We start from the raw sequence: 16,888 nt of genomic DNA, 5'->3' as shown, positions 1-16,888 counted from the left end.
GCTCTAAAACAGGAAGCACGGTATCAGCATACAGTACCTCGTTTTCAAAGGACATTGTATTTATTTGGCAGTGTTGTGCTCCTAAAAAGTTAGCAGTGCAGCAACAAATGGAGTTGAGAGCTAATCAGGCTGCAAAAAACAGCCAGGTATGGATCTGACCTCCATGTGACCCACCCTTTCTCTTAGGGTTTGTCCTCTGTTTCTTGGCTACTGGTTATTCTGCTTTCCTATTTGTGTTTCCTTATCTTGACAGGTGTCGGTTGCTTATAGGAACTAGATGCAAGGACACCTAATGGGAAATTGTGATGAAGCCCCCAACTTAACAAAGGCAAATTTTAAAAGGGGATTTTAAAATTTTTAAAATAGTAAAGCATTCCTAACTCAGAAAATGAAAGATTTCACTGTCCTTCCTACTATTTAGTTTTTAAAATTTGACAAACTAAATGTTGTACTAATAAGCAAGGCACACGAATAATCAGTGCACACTGTTTAAAGCAGTTTCAAAAAATTATAAGCAATGTGGTCACAGAAAGATGTAAAAAAAGGAGAGGATAAGTTATATGGAAAACATAGCAGGAAATGTACTTCAGTTATTTACTGGATAAGTTTGTGTTTCCTTTCCTCAGTACCACAGCAAGGAAAACTTCTCATCACAACAGAGTTTGGCAGGTTGTTGGTGGAGCCCAATGAAATTTGTGTCATTCAGGTAAGGCCTGAAACCTAATGAAACCAATAATTCCCCTTTCTGCCTTCACCTTCTCATCCAAACATTAATGCCATCAAGACATCATAGTGGACCCTATTCAACAACCAGGGCTATAACTAGAGTAGGGCACCTTGGATTTGACCTAGGATGCCAAATTCGGAGGGTGAGACTGGTCCCTTCCACCCACCATGAAGGCATCCCTAAATGAATAGTGGCCTGCTTTATCACCATAAGACAAAAATGATGTCTTTGTGTGTTTGTGTGTATGTGCGTACACAGACAGAAGACGGACTCTCTCTCTCTCTTCTAAATTGTTTTTGTATCTGTGGTTCTGACAGTACTTCTTACTCCCTATAGTGGAGGGGAGATGTTGGGTAAGTGTTCAGTGTTGTAATGCTTGCCTTATTTTCACACAATGGATTACAATGATCTGGCAAGCCAGTGTCTTTGCAGTCTAGCCTCCCAACCCTGAAATTGATAGGGAGGACTGGAAGGCAATGGCCACTCATTTCTCCAAGGGACAGGAAGCTTATCTAGGAGTGAGTGGTACAAATTCCTTCTTTAACTAGGTCAGCATGTTTTCATCTTGATGAGACAAACTACCCGTGTCACTTGTGCGAGCCAGGAGGTGAGGCTGAGGAGCCTAATGCCGAGGGAGGCCCGGAAGGAAAAGACAAGAAATCGGGCCTTCTTGGCGGTGGCTCCTTGCCTCTGGAATAACCTTCCCCCTGACATTCGCGCGGCCCCCTCGCTGGGTATCTTTAAAAATCAACTAAAAACATGGATGTTCCGGCAGGACTTTCCTCCAGTCAATCCCTGATCTTCCCTTTTTTCCCCTTCCTTTATTGCTTGCTCTATCTTCTTGGTATGTTTTACTCTGTAAAAATTGTCTTATATATACTTTTATTGTGTATTTTTATGTTGTAAGCCGCCTAGAGTGGTCTTAGTTGGCTAGACAGGCGGGGTATAAATTAAATAAATTAAATAAATAAATAAATAAAATAAAATAAAATAAAATAAAATAAAATAAAATAAATAAATAAATAAATAAATAAATAAATAAATAAATAAATAAATAAATAAATAAATAAATACTCTTATAACAAGAGCTTTGCAAGTTTAGGTTCTTGTCTCTGGTTTCTTTCTATGCTTGTGGCTCAGCTAAGCTGGTGATATGGAATTAAACAGTGTATAAATCTGATTTATACAGTAAATTTCTTATTCAGGACATGGCCCGCATATCTCAGCGTCATGTATACTGACTGGCAGTGGCTGTACCGTGGCTGTTTCCCAGCCTTGTGTAGAGATGCTAGAGGGTTGAACTTAAGACCTGCTGTTTATAGACCAAGAGCTCTAATACTGGGTTATAACTCTTAACTGAAGGGAATTCCAGTGGACTTAGAGACTATGATGATGATGATGACAATTATTATTATTATTATTATTATTATTATTATTATTATTATTATTATTATTATTATTATTATTATTATTATTATTATTATTATTATTATTTATATGCCGCATTTATCCCAACAAGGGACCCAAAGTTTTCAGACTTCCCAGACGTCCTTGGAGATAAAGCCAACCTTCTTACAACATGCGTGCAGTTCAGCTACATGGATTAGTCATGTTGGGCAAGTTGCATTGGGCTTCCACCTGATGATCAGGAAGGCTTCAATGTCTCCATGGACACTGGAGTGAAGAACCTGTCAACGCTTTACCTCAGGATTAATTTCTGTGCCCTCTTTGTTCCCAGCAAGGGATGCGTTTTAGCGTGGACGTGTTTGGGGAAACCCGAGGGTATATCCTGGAAATATATGGCGTACATTTTGAGCTGCCTGACCTTGGTCCTATTGGTAAATATTAATATTACTTTCAAAACGAATGGTAACCTAATCTTCTAGGACTAGCTAAAACGTCACAAACCAGTGGGCTAGTTTCTGAAATTTTGCCCACTTACGCTTAGATGTCATATAGCAACAAAACTCTTGTGTGCACAGGGCTGGAGGTGGGCAATTCTGGATAAAACATAGGTAGAAAAATAAAGAATTAATGACAAATTTGAGGGCCAGTTCACACAAGCAGTCACATGATAAATTTATGCTATGTTATGTCTGTAATGATACCGTCTCCCTAAAGAGACAAATATCATGGTTAGGGAGTCCCTCTGGGCACAAAACTACCACATTTATTTCCTGAGGTAGGTCCTTTAGGCCTTAGAAGTGTGTAGTAAGCCCCACTAACAAGCCTGAACCTTAAACGTTATTTTTTATTTGCTTCCAAAGCAATAAAACACAGGCTTTGTGTTTCCTTAGAATGCACAACAGCCTTACCAAGTAGGACAGTAGGACCTTTTAACTTACAGTAGCAACCATTGACCTTCTTTCATCCACACTGGATTTAGATAGTCCTGCTAGAGACAACAAGAGACTACTGTAGATCCTTGGTGGAGAATTATATTTGTTTTATTACTTCCCTCTGAGATTTTGTGGATCAAAATCTGTATTAGTTTTTGTGGATCAAAATAGTGGGTTTTGATCCATGACATACTGACAGCTCACACTGAAATAAACCTGTTAGTCTTTCTGGTGCACCAATAGTTTGTCTTCTCTCTTCCCCACCCCTTTTTGTTTTTGACAACGTGGTGCACACATGACTCAGAACAATTTCCAAAATGCTCTCCAGCTTTTCAGACTGTATTATGAAATTGAGATCATGAAAATGTCAATTTAGGAGCAAAATTTTGAAAATTCTAAGCAACCTTTTCTGTTGCTTAGAACACCCCACATTCTATAAGAAGTCGTAGATAATAGGCAAGAAGCTTAATACAATGAACTCTCAATATATGTTGCAGTAGTGAATATTTTAATTGAAATACAGATAAAGTCTCTTTGAGAGCGTCCAAGGGTAGGCGATATCCCTAGTGTTCAAATGTACAGCTATTTAGAAAAACCTGTTGTTTATTTGCCTCTTAGGAGCCAATGGTTTGGCTAATCCACGAGATTTCCTTGTTCCAGTTGCCTGGTATGAAGATCGCCAAGTAACTGAGGGTTACACAGTTGTCAACAAGTACCAAGGGAAACTTTTTGCAGCACAGCAGGTTGGGAAATCAGTATTTTCATACAGAGCAACAGTGGTGAACCTCTTACAGCCCAAAAACCAATTATGAAAGTATTTCCCAATATGACATTTCACTACGTAGTTGGCAAAAGCAAAAAGCAGACACAACCACCACACTTCCACTTCAGGCTGTTCAGACACAATTTAAAACACTTGGGATGATCTTAAAGTCCATTAATACTTTGAGCAAAGAGAGAGAACACTTGAAAGAATGTATTTTTCCTATATGAGGCTGCTTCCCTATTTCTCTGTTCTTGGGGTGCTTACTGTGTGTTCCTTTATGCCAGGAAATGCACTAGGTAGGGCCTGGGAAACAAGATTTCTCCGTGATGGCACCTAGAATCAAGAACTTTTTTCTAACACAAGTCTGTCTCATTTGTTCTCTTCTGGCCTTCCACAAGATGGCAAAAATATATTTTTGGAATATATTTGCATTTGAGTGATGAATTGATTTTACTGAAGTCTTCTTAAAGTGTGGGACCTTTTACTGATATATTTTGTGCTGATATGAGCTCACTCATTGAAGCAGGAGGATTCTAGGTGGGACAAACAATTACATTTAAAACAGTGGCAGTGGATTTAAATAGTATCATCCACTGCCGATCTTGAAATAATACCACCAGAGCTGCAGAAAACAATGATATTAGGAACAGCATAGTTATTTTTGTAAAATAAATCATGGCATGATGTAATATGTCATGTGTTGTTCATCTGATATTGTATCTACCTAATTTTCAGACCTGCTAAGGACCAGATGATTTTTATTACCGTATTTTTCGCACCATAAGACGCATTTTTCCCACAAAACGGGGGGGGGGGAAAGTCTGTGCGTCTTATGGAGCGAAGAAAACAGATTATATTTTTCCTGTTTTCTTCTCCTAAAAAATTGGTGTGTCTTAGGGAAAGGTGCGTCTTATGGAGTGAAAAATACGGTATGTTCTGATATGTAAAACCATAAAATTCAAAGAGGGTGCACTTTCTTTTGCACATTACTGCACATATTACACTGATAATTAACTGATACTTAGATTTTTGTTAGTACTTGTACTGTATTTTTTATATTAACAGTCATAAGAAGAGCCCTGCTGGATCAGGCCAAAGGCCCATTTAGTCCAGCTTCCGGTATCTCACAGTGGCCCCGTCAGATGCCTCTGGGAGCGCACGAGACAACTAGATACCTGTCTCCTGATACCCCTCCCCTGCATCTGGCAATCAGTGTTTTTATCTGTTTTTGACTTTGTTTCATATTTTTGATTCACACAAATGTTGTCCAGAAACACCAGTCAGAGACAATCAAAATTATTAAAATATTGACTGGTATCATATAACAGATACAAGTTTTATCCAAAAATCTAAATATCAGCACAGTGTGTATGCTGTTCCTAAATGTATTCCTAAATGTATTGCCATTTTTGTAACTCTGATGGAGTTATTTGTGAGGTCTGCAACTGCTTATAATACTGTGTGAAATTTCTTGATATTATTCCCAATCCCCAATGACTACGGAGACCACTGAAGTGTGTTTCGTCCACAAGCAAAATGTTTCAATTGCCAGATCTCTATAGTCTCTTAGTTTTCCCATTTCTTTATTTTCAACTCTGGCATCCCCTGGAGTTGCAATGTCAATGATCCAGACATTTCTTCGTTCTGTTACCGTGTTTCCCCAAAAATAAGACAGGGGCTTATATTAATTTTTGCTCCAAAGAACACATTAGGGCTTATTTTCAGGGGATGTTTTATTTTACAGTCATATCTTCTTCTGGTTGCTGCATAATGGTGGAGGGTGGGGTTTCACTTAATTGGGGCTTATGTTGGGAGTAGAGCTTATATTATGAGCATCCTGAAAAAAAATCATACTAGGGTTTATTTTCAGGCTATGTCTTATTTTCGGGGAAATGGGGTACTACTATGTCTGGTGTGTTACAGTGGACCCTTGACTTACAGACGGCTTGACTTACAGACTTTTTGAGTTACAGACTTCTCTGGCCGCAAAATTTAGTTTTGACTTGCAGACTGAGATTTGACTTACAGACCAGAAAAAAACCAAAATGGAACAAAAACGGCCTGTTACGGGATTAATCGGTTTTCAATGCACTGTAGGTCAATGGAGACTTGACTTACAGACTTTTTGACTTGAGAACCGCCTTCCAATACGGATTAAGTTCTCAAGTCAAGACCCCACTGTATGTTCAAGATATCTTATTAGTATGGATCTGGAAATCCCACAAGATCCTCCTCATTTTCTGACACCTTCTCTACCTGATGTTCCCATGGGTTTTTGGAGGCTGACAAGTTATATTTTTTGCATAATGACCAGTGCACTTATTTTATCATTCTGTCATGTCTAATTTTATAATATTACTGCAATCCATAAGTTGTGGAGCTATGAAAGAGGATTTTGTTCAAATTGTTTTATCTTTGGAACTCTTTGACAAGTCTTTGATATTCTCTCCAAAGGAAGAATATAAACATTTAGAAAACATACAGGTGTATGTATCAGATACTTTCTATGGACAAGACACATGCATTGTTTTATTCTACAGAACTGCTCTCCATTCAATGTTGTGGCCTGGCATGGGAACTACACACCATACAAGTATAATCTCAGCAATTTTATGGTCATAAATTCTGTGGCATTTGATCATGCGGTAAGATCTTTCCTTCCTGGATGGTTATTTGTTATTTTTTTTTCCAAAGCCAGATTTGTCAATCAAAACCAAGATTGCAACCTAATTAAATAAAAACCTCACAGGAATTACAACTGGTTCTTTAATTGCTTTGAGATAAAATAACTAAAGATTTCTGGAGGTTAGCCCACTTTGGTCTTGTAGTTTTTATTCAATTAGTGAGATTTTCCAACTAAAGGTCTTTAATTTATAGCTCGTATAAAATACAGTCCAACTTTCAGGGGAGAGTTTGTGCCTGTTCAAATAACCTGGTTTTTTGGGGTGCTTTTTCTTCTTTTTCCGTTTTGCAGGATCCTTCTATCTTTACTGTTTTGACTGCAAAGTCAGCTCGTCCTGGTGTGGCAATTGCTGATTTTGTTATATTCCCACCCCGCTGGGCAGTAGCCAGCAACACTTTCCGTCCACCTTATTACCACAGTATGTATGTCATGTACTCCATTACATTTTTAAAAAGTCATTGCTCCACTAAAAGAAAGAAAGAAAGAAAGAAAGAAAGAAAGAAAGAAAGAAAGAAAGAAAGAAAGAAAGAAAGAAAGAAAGAAAGAAAGACCTTATTTAGCAGAAATAGTTGCAAACCCAGATATATGACAGCTGTTGGAAAGGGCAATTGACAGGATGAGAGATAAGGAAGTATATTAGTAATTACAGAAGACAGAAAAGATGGCATCCTGCATACTGTGCATACATCTGCATCCTGACAGAGTTGTAAGAGCTTAATTAAACAAATGATGCCACAAATGGTGCTAAGAAATGCCACATTTCATAGAATCTCTGTAGTGGCTTATAGGCATGGGTTTGTGTGCGTGCGTGTGTGTGTGTGTGTGTGTTTGTTTGTTTATTTGCATTAATGGACTACAGACCCCAGAGGTCTGCAGGAATTCCCCCCACCACCACCAGATGTCTAGGGGCTGTAGCCAACAACAACAAAAAAGTCCTTTCAGGTGTCTCTAATCACCTGATGAGGACAGAGGAGCTGGATCTAAGCTCGCTGGTAACTCCAAGGTATTATGGGTCTAGGAGTTTCCCTAAGAGACATTCTGTATGGAGCACAATAGTCAGAGGGACTACCAGACCCATAATGCCATGCACTTCCCAAAGAACATAGCCTCATGCAGCCACTTCCTCTACCTTTATTATGTCAGAGAGAAACGATTGTTTCTCAACTGGAAGTGATGACAGATACTTGGAAGAACTGAGATTTTTGTTTTGTTTTGTTTACTGGCTAAAGCCCCCAGACATCTGCTGTGGGGGGCATTCCTGCAGATTTCTGGAGACTGTTGTCTATCACTTCCAAACATTCTGGATATGCCCAGTCCTATGTCAAATGTAAATGCAAGGTGCAGAATGACTTGGAATTTTATTTTCATAGGAAACTGCATGAGTGAGTTTATGGGCCTGATCAAAGGGACTTATGAGGCAAAGGAGCAGGGCTTTCTACCTGGAGGGGCCAGTCTGCACAGCATGATGACACCCCATGGACCAGATGCTGAATGTTTTGAGAAGGCAAGCACAGGAAAGCTGAAGGCTGAGAGAATTGCAGAGGGAACTATGGTAAGGACCCACTACATCCAAGTGAGGCAGCCAATTTAGGGGAGAGCTAAGGTGTGGCTTTTTTTTTGTTTATGTTTTTTAAAGAGACGTGGTACTGTGGTTTAAACTTCAGAAGCCTCTGTGTTGCAAGGTCAGACCTGCAGTTGTAAGATCGAATCCATGTGATGGAATGAGGTCCCGTCGCTTGTCCCAGCTCCTGCCAACCTAGCAGTTCAAAGCATATAAAAATGCGAGTAGATAAATAGGTACCACCACAGTGGGAAGGTAACGGTGTTCCATGTCTAGTCGTGCTTGCCACGTGACCACGGAAACTGTACGGACAAATGCTGGCTCTACGGCTTGGAGACGGATATGAGCACCGCCCCCTAGAGTTGGACACGACTGGACTAAATGTCAAGGGGAACCTTTACCTTTAAGGGTTTTTTAAAAAAATCTCTCATGCTGGAGATGCAAAACACAAGCAAATGAAAGCCATACACGTATTGGTAGCAAGACTTACTCCTAGATTTGCCCAAGGAATGATCCACACGGATGTCTTCTATATCTCTTTGCCCAAATGTTAGAATAGATTTGCAAAAAGAAATGTATAAATGAATGTTTTTTAATATCCCTTTGGTACAGAATTTTAAATCCACATAATTAGGAATATTAATATCTAAATGTTGACATCTAAATACAAGGAGATCTATATGCATGAGCAGAGGCAAAGATTAGGTATGTCAACATATCCAACTACAAGTCAACATCTTTCATAAAACCTTATGCCTTCAGAGCCTGATGGAGCTGCTGAACTCCATAGATAACTTGTCTAATGGTGGATTGTGTCATTAACCAAACACACATCCTATTTTCTCTACCAAAAGATGCTCATAATCTGTGCAAATATACTTTTATTTCATCTGTCTAAAATTGTATTCAGTGGGTGCTACACAACTGAAAAATGTAAAATATTAGGTAACACAACAAAATGAGTCAACTGAAAGCAAGACAAAGCCAACAAAGCAAAGCGTGCTGCTTATATACCGTCCCATAGTGCTTCAAGCACTCTCTGGGCAGTTTACAATTTAATTATGCAGGCTACAAATTGCCTCCCCAGCGATCTGGGTACTCATTTTACCAACCTCGGAAGGATAGAAGGCTGAGTCAACCTTAAGCCGCTACCTGGGATTGAACCCCAGGTCGTGAGCACAGTTTTAGCTGCAGTACAGCGGTTTAACCACTGCGCCACGAGGCTTACACAACTGTAAGAGAGCAGCAGAGATAACAGTGTTGAAATTCTAAAAGCAAAGCGATAAATACAATTGTTGCCAAATCAATTTGAGTATAAATTTGATATGAATTCAATACTGTCAGATGTTTCTATGACTCCACGTGCTTTTCTTTACTTATCCACAGAGCTTCATGTTTGAGACTTCTTTGAGCTTGGCTGTCACCAAATGGGGCCTAAAAGCGTGCCTAGATGAGAACTACCACAAATGCTGGGAGCCTCTCAAGAGTCATTTCAATGGCAAGCGCAACTGAAGGGTCAAAATTTGCACAAAGGCATATGTGTGCTCAGCTTTTGTAGTTGTTGTTTTTGAGTTTAGCTAAAGGAGGTTAAGGGTCTATCTTGACTGCTAGCACATATAACTATGTAACAGAAAGAGTGACTGGTACAGTAACAGCAGAATCTACATAAACCAAAGTACTTTTCTCTGTGTCATTTTGTTACAGTCACATGAAAATGGCTGGCTGGATTTTCAGCAAATGTGGAGAGTATTTGGGATATGAAATTCAGTCTCACCCCACCTCCACCTCATTTTTTTCTTGAATACCTCAGTCGTATTCAACCCCCAAAAAGATAAATTCTTCACTAAATTCAAAGTATTTTAGTGCAGTGACGTAAAATGTACATGAAAATCACTTTGAGGACCCCAGGGGGCACCTATGGTACCTTCTCATAAACAGGTGGATGGATTTTCACATAATTTGGAAGATTTGTTCGAAATGGACTAACCTGAAATTTGTTTATGTGTCATTTGCAAAAATAACTTTGGGGCCCTTGGGGCATCCCAATATCTTTCCTTTACATGACTGCACAGATTTCTACCAAATCTGGAAGATGTATTTGAGGTGCTGTGGTTTAAAATATACGCAATGCAAAAAAATCTTTTTGGGTCGGGGCTTAATTATTTTTTGTTGCCTATAGAATCATGTGGCACAACATTTTAAAGATGAGTGCAGAAATGTCTATGATTTGAATTATGCTGTAATTTAATGAATGGGGAAGGACTCCAAATGTTCATAATTCAAGAGCCATGCAAATGTTAATTAATTAGGAGTTTCACTCCTCAGATAAACTTAATGAGTACCAACGAGCACAAAACTACTTGTCATCCTGTACGGGATGTTTTCTCAAATAAAGACTGATACTCAACTCCTTGCCACTATAAATCTTGCGATTAGGGTGACCAGATTAAAAACAAGATGGGATTTCTGTACCTTCAGTAGTTGTAGGGAAGAAGGTATTTCAGCAGGTGTGGCTTGCATTAAAAGCTCCATGTGTTAAAATTTCCTCTTCAAAGTAAATATTAAAGGTACCGGAACTCTGCCCACTTTTTCATTGGCTTACTCGGCATCTGATGGTACCAGAGCTGTAGATTTACAATTCCTCAGTCCTGGGAACCAAATAGTTTGTGTAGGCACAGTAATACCAGAGGGAGGGAGAAAAGATGTTTAACAATAAAAAGTATATCTCAGATGTCAATTTTCAGTTTTGAACTTGGGACTACGTTAAATTCATTAGAGAGCTTGACTATGCTCTACACTAAGTGTGGGGAACCACTGGTTTTCCAGATGTTCTATAGTCTACACCCTCATCCACCCCATCTAGCATCAGCAAGGAAAAAATTGTAGGAATTATGGCCCAGAACATCTGGATGGGCAAAGTTTCCCCATCCTTGATCTACGAACTATGCAGGTCAGCCAGCCAGATGTTGCACTGTTACAACTTTTAATCTTTAAAAAACCCCTACAGTTTACAAACTTTAGAGCAGCTTTTAAAAATACATATATAAATGAAATAATTTTAAAATCAGACATTATTAAAGGCTGACAGTCCCAAATGGCAGATTAAAGGAACATAAAATGAATTCCAAAAAGGGTTATAAATTAGGAGGTCTTGGGAGATTACAAAAAAGCATACGGCGGAAAACATAACAAGCAGGCACCAGGAGATCTTATCTGAGGAGAAAAAACAGTAATGATTAATACCCTCTTTCTCACGTCCCTGATACCACATTAAATTACAAAGGTCTGTTTCTGAAGGCGATCTTACCAACTTTTTTGGCATAAAATCTCAACAAGGTTTTGGCTAATCAGTCTTATCCAAGAGATCCTGGAGAGCCTCGGATTATCTTGACCAGAAATACAAAATTAGCAACCAGATAATATCTGTTGCGATTTTCCAGGCTCAAAAGAGGGCTTTTGTAAGCATGGCCCCACAGTATCTCCTTGCATGGATAATTTTCCATCTCCTGAACACATCTGGTCATGCTTTCCAATTCAGTTTCATAAGTCAACAGAATCAATGTTTGAGCATCCTTCAGGCTGCAGTTCTAGAAGTCACCCCAGTTATTTATTTGCTACATTTCTAGATCACCCAATAAGCAATGTTCTCTGCATGGTTTATAACACTGTAAGATTTGAAAGGGCTCAACATCCATTCTTGAACTGAAACATGCTGATCAGTGACATCCATCCCTTGGCAAATTAAAATTGAATTTACCCATGAGATGCTCAGCAATTATGCCATGAGATCTTACAATCAGTTTTTTAAATTCTTCATTTTATACAGTTACAGTACAATGATCATGATTTTTCCATGGAACAAAGACTTTCACAGCTTGTACCAAAAACTGAACAAAAACTGAACAAAAGAATAATATCAAAACAGTGTCCCCTTGGTAATATATGGGGAAAAATTAACCAAGTTACTGCAATGCATAGATTACAAATTAATGGTATTGTTTAACCTAAAAGGTTAGAGTGTGTGGTCAGAAGTCTTACATTTTCATCACCTTTTGTTTAATAAATGAAATAAAAGAAAACCAAGTCACACCAATCACTTTTAATGTTCTCTTGCCTGATGAACTTCTTGAGTTAATTTCTCTGACTGAGTGATATTCCTGTACCCATCTAAACCAACAGTTCATAGCTGGGACCTTCCCATCTTTCCATTGTCTGGCCAGCATCTGCCTAGCTGCCCCCCAACAAAAAGATTATCAGGTCTTTAAGTAGCAGTGGAGTGGGGCTGATTTGTTGGTTTGTAATACTGGAGAGATTTCTTCCAGCATGTTGTCCCAGGTGGTTTTTATTTGGGGACATGATCACTGCATGTGTTTAAAAAATGCTCACCTCGCCACATCTCCTCCAATACAGCTTAGTGGATTCCTTGGTAATACATGTCAATTTTAGAGGGTTCGTTTCATTAGTGAATAATTTTAAGAGCAGTTGCCCTAACATTTGCCGGTTTGATGGACTTGAACGGTTTCAGCCTGATGTTGAGTAATTGTTGATATCCAATAGTATTTTATTTATCAGTGACACTGATACTTTTCTATATTAGCTGTTTGAATGGAGTTAGTCTTCTGGCATATATTTTAATAACTTGTCAATCAAGTGAAGAATTTGAAGGACTTGAAACCAGAAACCTGGATGATTAGGAATCTTTCTCCAATCTGGCTACCAGAGATTTGTATTCCATTTGGGGGGGAAACCCACTTAGTCTGTAAAGTTTTGAGGAAAAATATTTATCCCAGATCAACTTCTCTTCTGAGGACCTTATAACAGGTATCATATTTATGATTTTTTCAATTTCATATAAGGTTACCCAAGAGTTCTAAATTTTTTTGCTGAATTTATTTCTGCTTGGGACACAGTAAGTCTTCAATGGGTACATTTGAATTTCTAAAATTTCTCCCTCAGGACGAAGGACTGGACACAAGTTAGAAAGGTGAAAATGAGAAGCCCTGCAATTCCGTAGCCTCTTGCACAGATGCAACTCTGAAATTAAGTTTGGGAATTAAGCTTCATATTTGCGATCCCTTCATGTGGTCTAGCTGGCTGGATAGCTCAGCAGATTAGGGACTGAGTTGTGGAGTCAGAGGTTGGGAGTTTGATTCCCCACTGTGCCTCCTGGGAGAAGAGGCAGCCAGTGTGGCCTTGGGCAGGCTGCACAATCCCAGGATGTCCCCAGAAGAAGGGAAGAGTAAACCATCTGTGAGTATTCTGGAGAGGGTCATTGCAAGTCAGAACTGACCTGACAGCACATGATTATTTGATTATTATTCTGGTCTGATAATATTTTTCATAAATGAATGACATTCAGATGTGGTACTAAATTGTGTGCATAGGCAGAATCTTAACTATTCCACTCTCCACATGCAATGCTCCAATGTGTGAGTGGTGGAGCTTTCTCAGAGTTAGCAGAAGGAGAGATCTAGTACCTTACTGTATAAGAATAAAATTTGTTAAAACCAATGAGGGTAATCTCTGCCTTGTGCATTCACAAGCATTCACATTGTGGGCAGCAGATGTACAACGAATAATACAGCAGATCCAACACAGGGAAAGCAATGGGTATTCAGTGAGATTCACGATGCAACAGAGCAGTATTAATTCCTTACCGAGACCTTTTGACACCAAGGTGTAAAGCCTCCCATACTGCTTTTGCAAACAGCTGTGTCTCAAGAGTGACAATTTCCCAGTTTTAATACACCTCAATAAGTACTGTATTTTTCCATGTATAAGAAAATACTTTTGTCTAAAATATTTAATTTAAAATTGAGGGTTGTCTTATACACAGAAGTAAGGAGGGGGAGGGATCAATGCTTTCCCCCTTTACTTTCTTCACAAAGAAGTGGAGGGGGAAGGCAGGGATCAAAGCGCTTTGATGATTCCTGCTTTCCCCTTCACTTTCTTCCGAGGAAAATCCTTTCCTCCTTCACTTTCTCTACAGTTGTCAAAACTCCCATGCATAAACGGTGATGAAATCATCAACCTGCAACATTAATATTTATTTTAGTGTAATTTCAAACTTAATCTCTCCCCCCTTCAGGTTCATAACCTAAAGCTTTTGACGGGGGGGGGGGGAGACCTTGGGAACCTCTGGGTGGGGAGGGGAGCCTTTAATATGGGAAAATTGCCACTGAAAATCCATCTGTGGATCAGGACTGCAAACAGCAATTTGACATCATCACTATTTATATCCTATGGAGTTCTGTCATGAGGAATTGCACAACAGAATTTCAGCCATTATGTACTGAATACACCTAATTTCAACACAAATGAAATTATTGATGTTAGCCTTCAAATGCAGGAATGGTGAACCAGCTTCAGATCAATATGATTTATTCAGAAAGATATTTGATGCTTACAGAAAAAGAGGGAAGCAGCATTCCGCTTGTTAGAGGTTTAGTAAATATAATGGTATGGCCGATCATATTTGCCTTCTCGTATGAGGTTCTCTTTACGCTCCTGTACAGGAACAAAAATGGTTTTAAAAAATCAGTTTCCCGAGAAAAAGAAAGAAATACACTAAAAGCAATCTTCAAAGGCAACCAAGAGTTAACCTAAAACCTTTACTTGGAAGAAATCCCAAGTAATAGAACTTACCATAAATGTTCAGAACATTTACACCAACATACAACAGAAAAATGCCAAGGCAGCTTGCAGTAAGCCACAAAGCAACGTTAATAGAACAACTGGTGATAATAAATAATGAAATCATTCTTGTATCAGATACAGATGGCACCAAAAAACTAAAATGTTTGCCCAGAAAACAAATAGATAGATTTGGGACACCATATGTGATAGTAAAGAATTCTGAAGAACTGCCAATAGTTGAGTCCCTATATATTTACAAAAGTAAATATGAAAAAAGGGGTTTTTTTTTGTGCTTGGAAGAACAAACAAAAACCTTGTGCTTGTGCTTCAGAACACCTGCACAGTTCAACCCAATGCTGCTCAGTGGTCATGAATCCACCATCTCGTCAACCATCCAGAATTGGGAATTGGGGCAAAAAGTGGATTTGCATTCAAGATCCTTGGAAGAAAGATAATGCAGATATGCAGCAAATGAAGATGCAACAGCAGCATCAAGTGCACTTTATACATTTGTTGCACCCTGCTACTTAAACTAAAATGATACTGTATTGTGCTTGATCAATCATATTTTTAAAGAACAATAAAATCAATCACTAGATATGACCATGCAATGACTATATATTTATAACCTTACCCTGCTCGTCTTAATTGCGTAATACGACAAAACAAAGGGGCCTAAAGCAAAAATAACTCCCATCAGGGATGCTTTTGGTTTGGCACTAGAGTGCTGTGTGGGACCGTAGATCCTGGCATTATTCCAACGAACGACAGCAGGGTCTTGCTAAAACAGAGAAAGAGAACAGCACATTTTTGCCACTTCTGTCATTAAAAATAGCAATGCAGGATAACTTTATTGGGCCATGAAGAAAAGAACAACAACAACATAACAAAACACAGAGCAAGCCTTTGCTGATAATTCACCGTCTTCAGGCTATGTGCCCAAATTTATATGCTGATGTTAAAGTCCCAAAGGTTTCAAGGCTACTGTTGGTCAGACGCAATTTCCCTCCCCCCCTCTCTCTTCTTATTTGCTTGATTTCTGCTGAAAACAAACAAATAACTATTGGATCTCTCTGTGTATCTGGCTGATTGATCAATGTGTTAAGAGACAGGTAAATACTAGGAACTCGTCCTAGGACCCTTCAGTTACGAGCATGAAACGAGGGGCCGGCGTGCCCATCGTGCCAACGGCCTGGTTTTAGACTGTCATCCGAGGCCAAGGGCCAGGGGGTGGCCGGGCCCTCCTCCCCACCCACCTCCCTCCCTCCCTCCGCTCTGCCCGGGACGCCACTCACGATCATGGCGATCCGGTTGGGGTCGTTGAGCTTCAGCAGGTATTCGCGCTTGAGGCGGGCACGGATGGCGAGGCGCTTAGCCTCGAGGAGCTTCCTCTCCGGCGTCCATTGGTAGTAGTTCATATCCAACGTCTCCGGCAAAGAGGCCAAGGGCGCCGGGCGGTAAGTGGTGCCCGGGACGGGGGTAGGACGCGAATCCATCTTGAAGGACCAAGCGACCCGGGAATGCCCTCCTACCGCGCAGGTGCGAGAAACACGGCCGTTTGACCCGGAAGTTCTCGCTCGCTCACTCTCAAACCCCTCCGACACACATAGAGCTATAAAATATAGAGAGGCGCGTTTATGTCTCCGTCTCCATTAGAGACAATTTCGCAAGAGGGACAGACGTAGGCATGATAGGCACGGCCGGGTTTTCCAGAGATAAACTCGGCGGACGTGGTTTGCCCTTGCTTCTTTCTACTAAGTAGCTGAAGGCCTGCTGGTGGAGTGCGCTAGAGGAGGCCCATTGAATCCATGAGGCTTTGCTGAGTCAACTTCTCCCTGAGTGTCCCTGATGCATTCACACGCGCCTTCTCCGGTTGCTACTTGCTACAATAAGCAACAGGATTTCAATCCGAGTTAGCATGGAGCCTCACAGCAGTTGTCTATCAAAGATCCCCTACTAGGGTCAGTTCCCATTCCTGCGGCTGTCCAACAGCCACCCTTCAAGAATTTCACTCCCGGCGCAATGCCAGTGGAAGCTGCAGTTCCCTTCTGCTGATGGGACCATTAATTCGTAAACAGAGTTGGATAACACCAGTAATGGGGGGGGGGGGGGAAGCGCTACGGCCTTTGCTTTGCAAGACCTAGACAGGTCTACTAATGAAAGCACCTTCTGTTGT

At 40.0% G+C, this 16,888-nt stretch overlaps 2 protein-coding genes across 2 annotated transcripts in view; one reads left to right on the top strand and one right to left on the bottom strand.

Moving 5' to 3' along the window:
- Positions 1-11,289, top strand: part of HGD (homogentisate 1,2-dioxygenase) — a 29,761-nt gene extending 18,472 nt beyond the window's left edge. Inside the window, exons 8-14 of the mRNA XM_072991703.2 lie at positions 627-706; positions 2,466-2,565; positions 3,685-3,809; positions 6,373-6,477; positions 6,807-6,933; positions 7,886-8,067; positions 9,463-11,289. Of these exons, the coding sequence (XP_072847804.2) occupies positions 627-706; positions 2,466-2,565; positions 3,685-3,809; positions 6,373-6,477; positions 6,807-6,933; positions 7,886-8,067; positions 9,463-9,588 (845 nt within the window). The 3' untranslated portion in view covers positions 9,589-11,289. The remainder of the gene's footprint in view (positions 1-626; positions 707-2,465; positions 2,566-3,684; positions 3,810-6,372; positions 6,478-6,806; positions 6,934-7,885; positions 8,068-9,462) is intronic.
- On the bottom strand, positions 8,943-16,440 carry NDUFB4 (NADH:ubiquinone oxidoreductase subunit B4). The gene is made up of 4 exons (XM_020789481.3): positions 16,008-16,440; positions 15,347-15,493; positions 14,484-14,583; positions 8,943-11,289 (listed from the first exon to the last, which is right to left on the bottom strand). The coding sequence occupies exons 1-3, from the start codon at positions 16,206-16,208 to the stop codon at positions 14,521-14,523; spliced, it is 411 nt and encodes a 136-aa protein (XP_020645140.2). The 5' UTR covers positions 16,209-16,440; the 3' UTR covers positions 8,943-11,289; positions 14,484-14,520.
- Between the last annotated feature and the right edge of the window lie 448 nt (positions 16,441-16,888).

This window comes from Pogona vitticeps, chromosome 2 (assembly GCF_051106095.1).
Source record: "Pogona vitticeps strain Pit_001003342236 chromosome 2, PviZW2.1, whole genome shotgun sequence".
Taxonomy (NCBI): Eukaryota; Metazoa; Chordata; class Lepidosauria; order Squamata; family Agamidae; genus Pogona; species Pogona vitticeps.
This window is presented reverse-complemented; position numbering and strand designations above follow the sequence as displayed.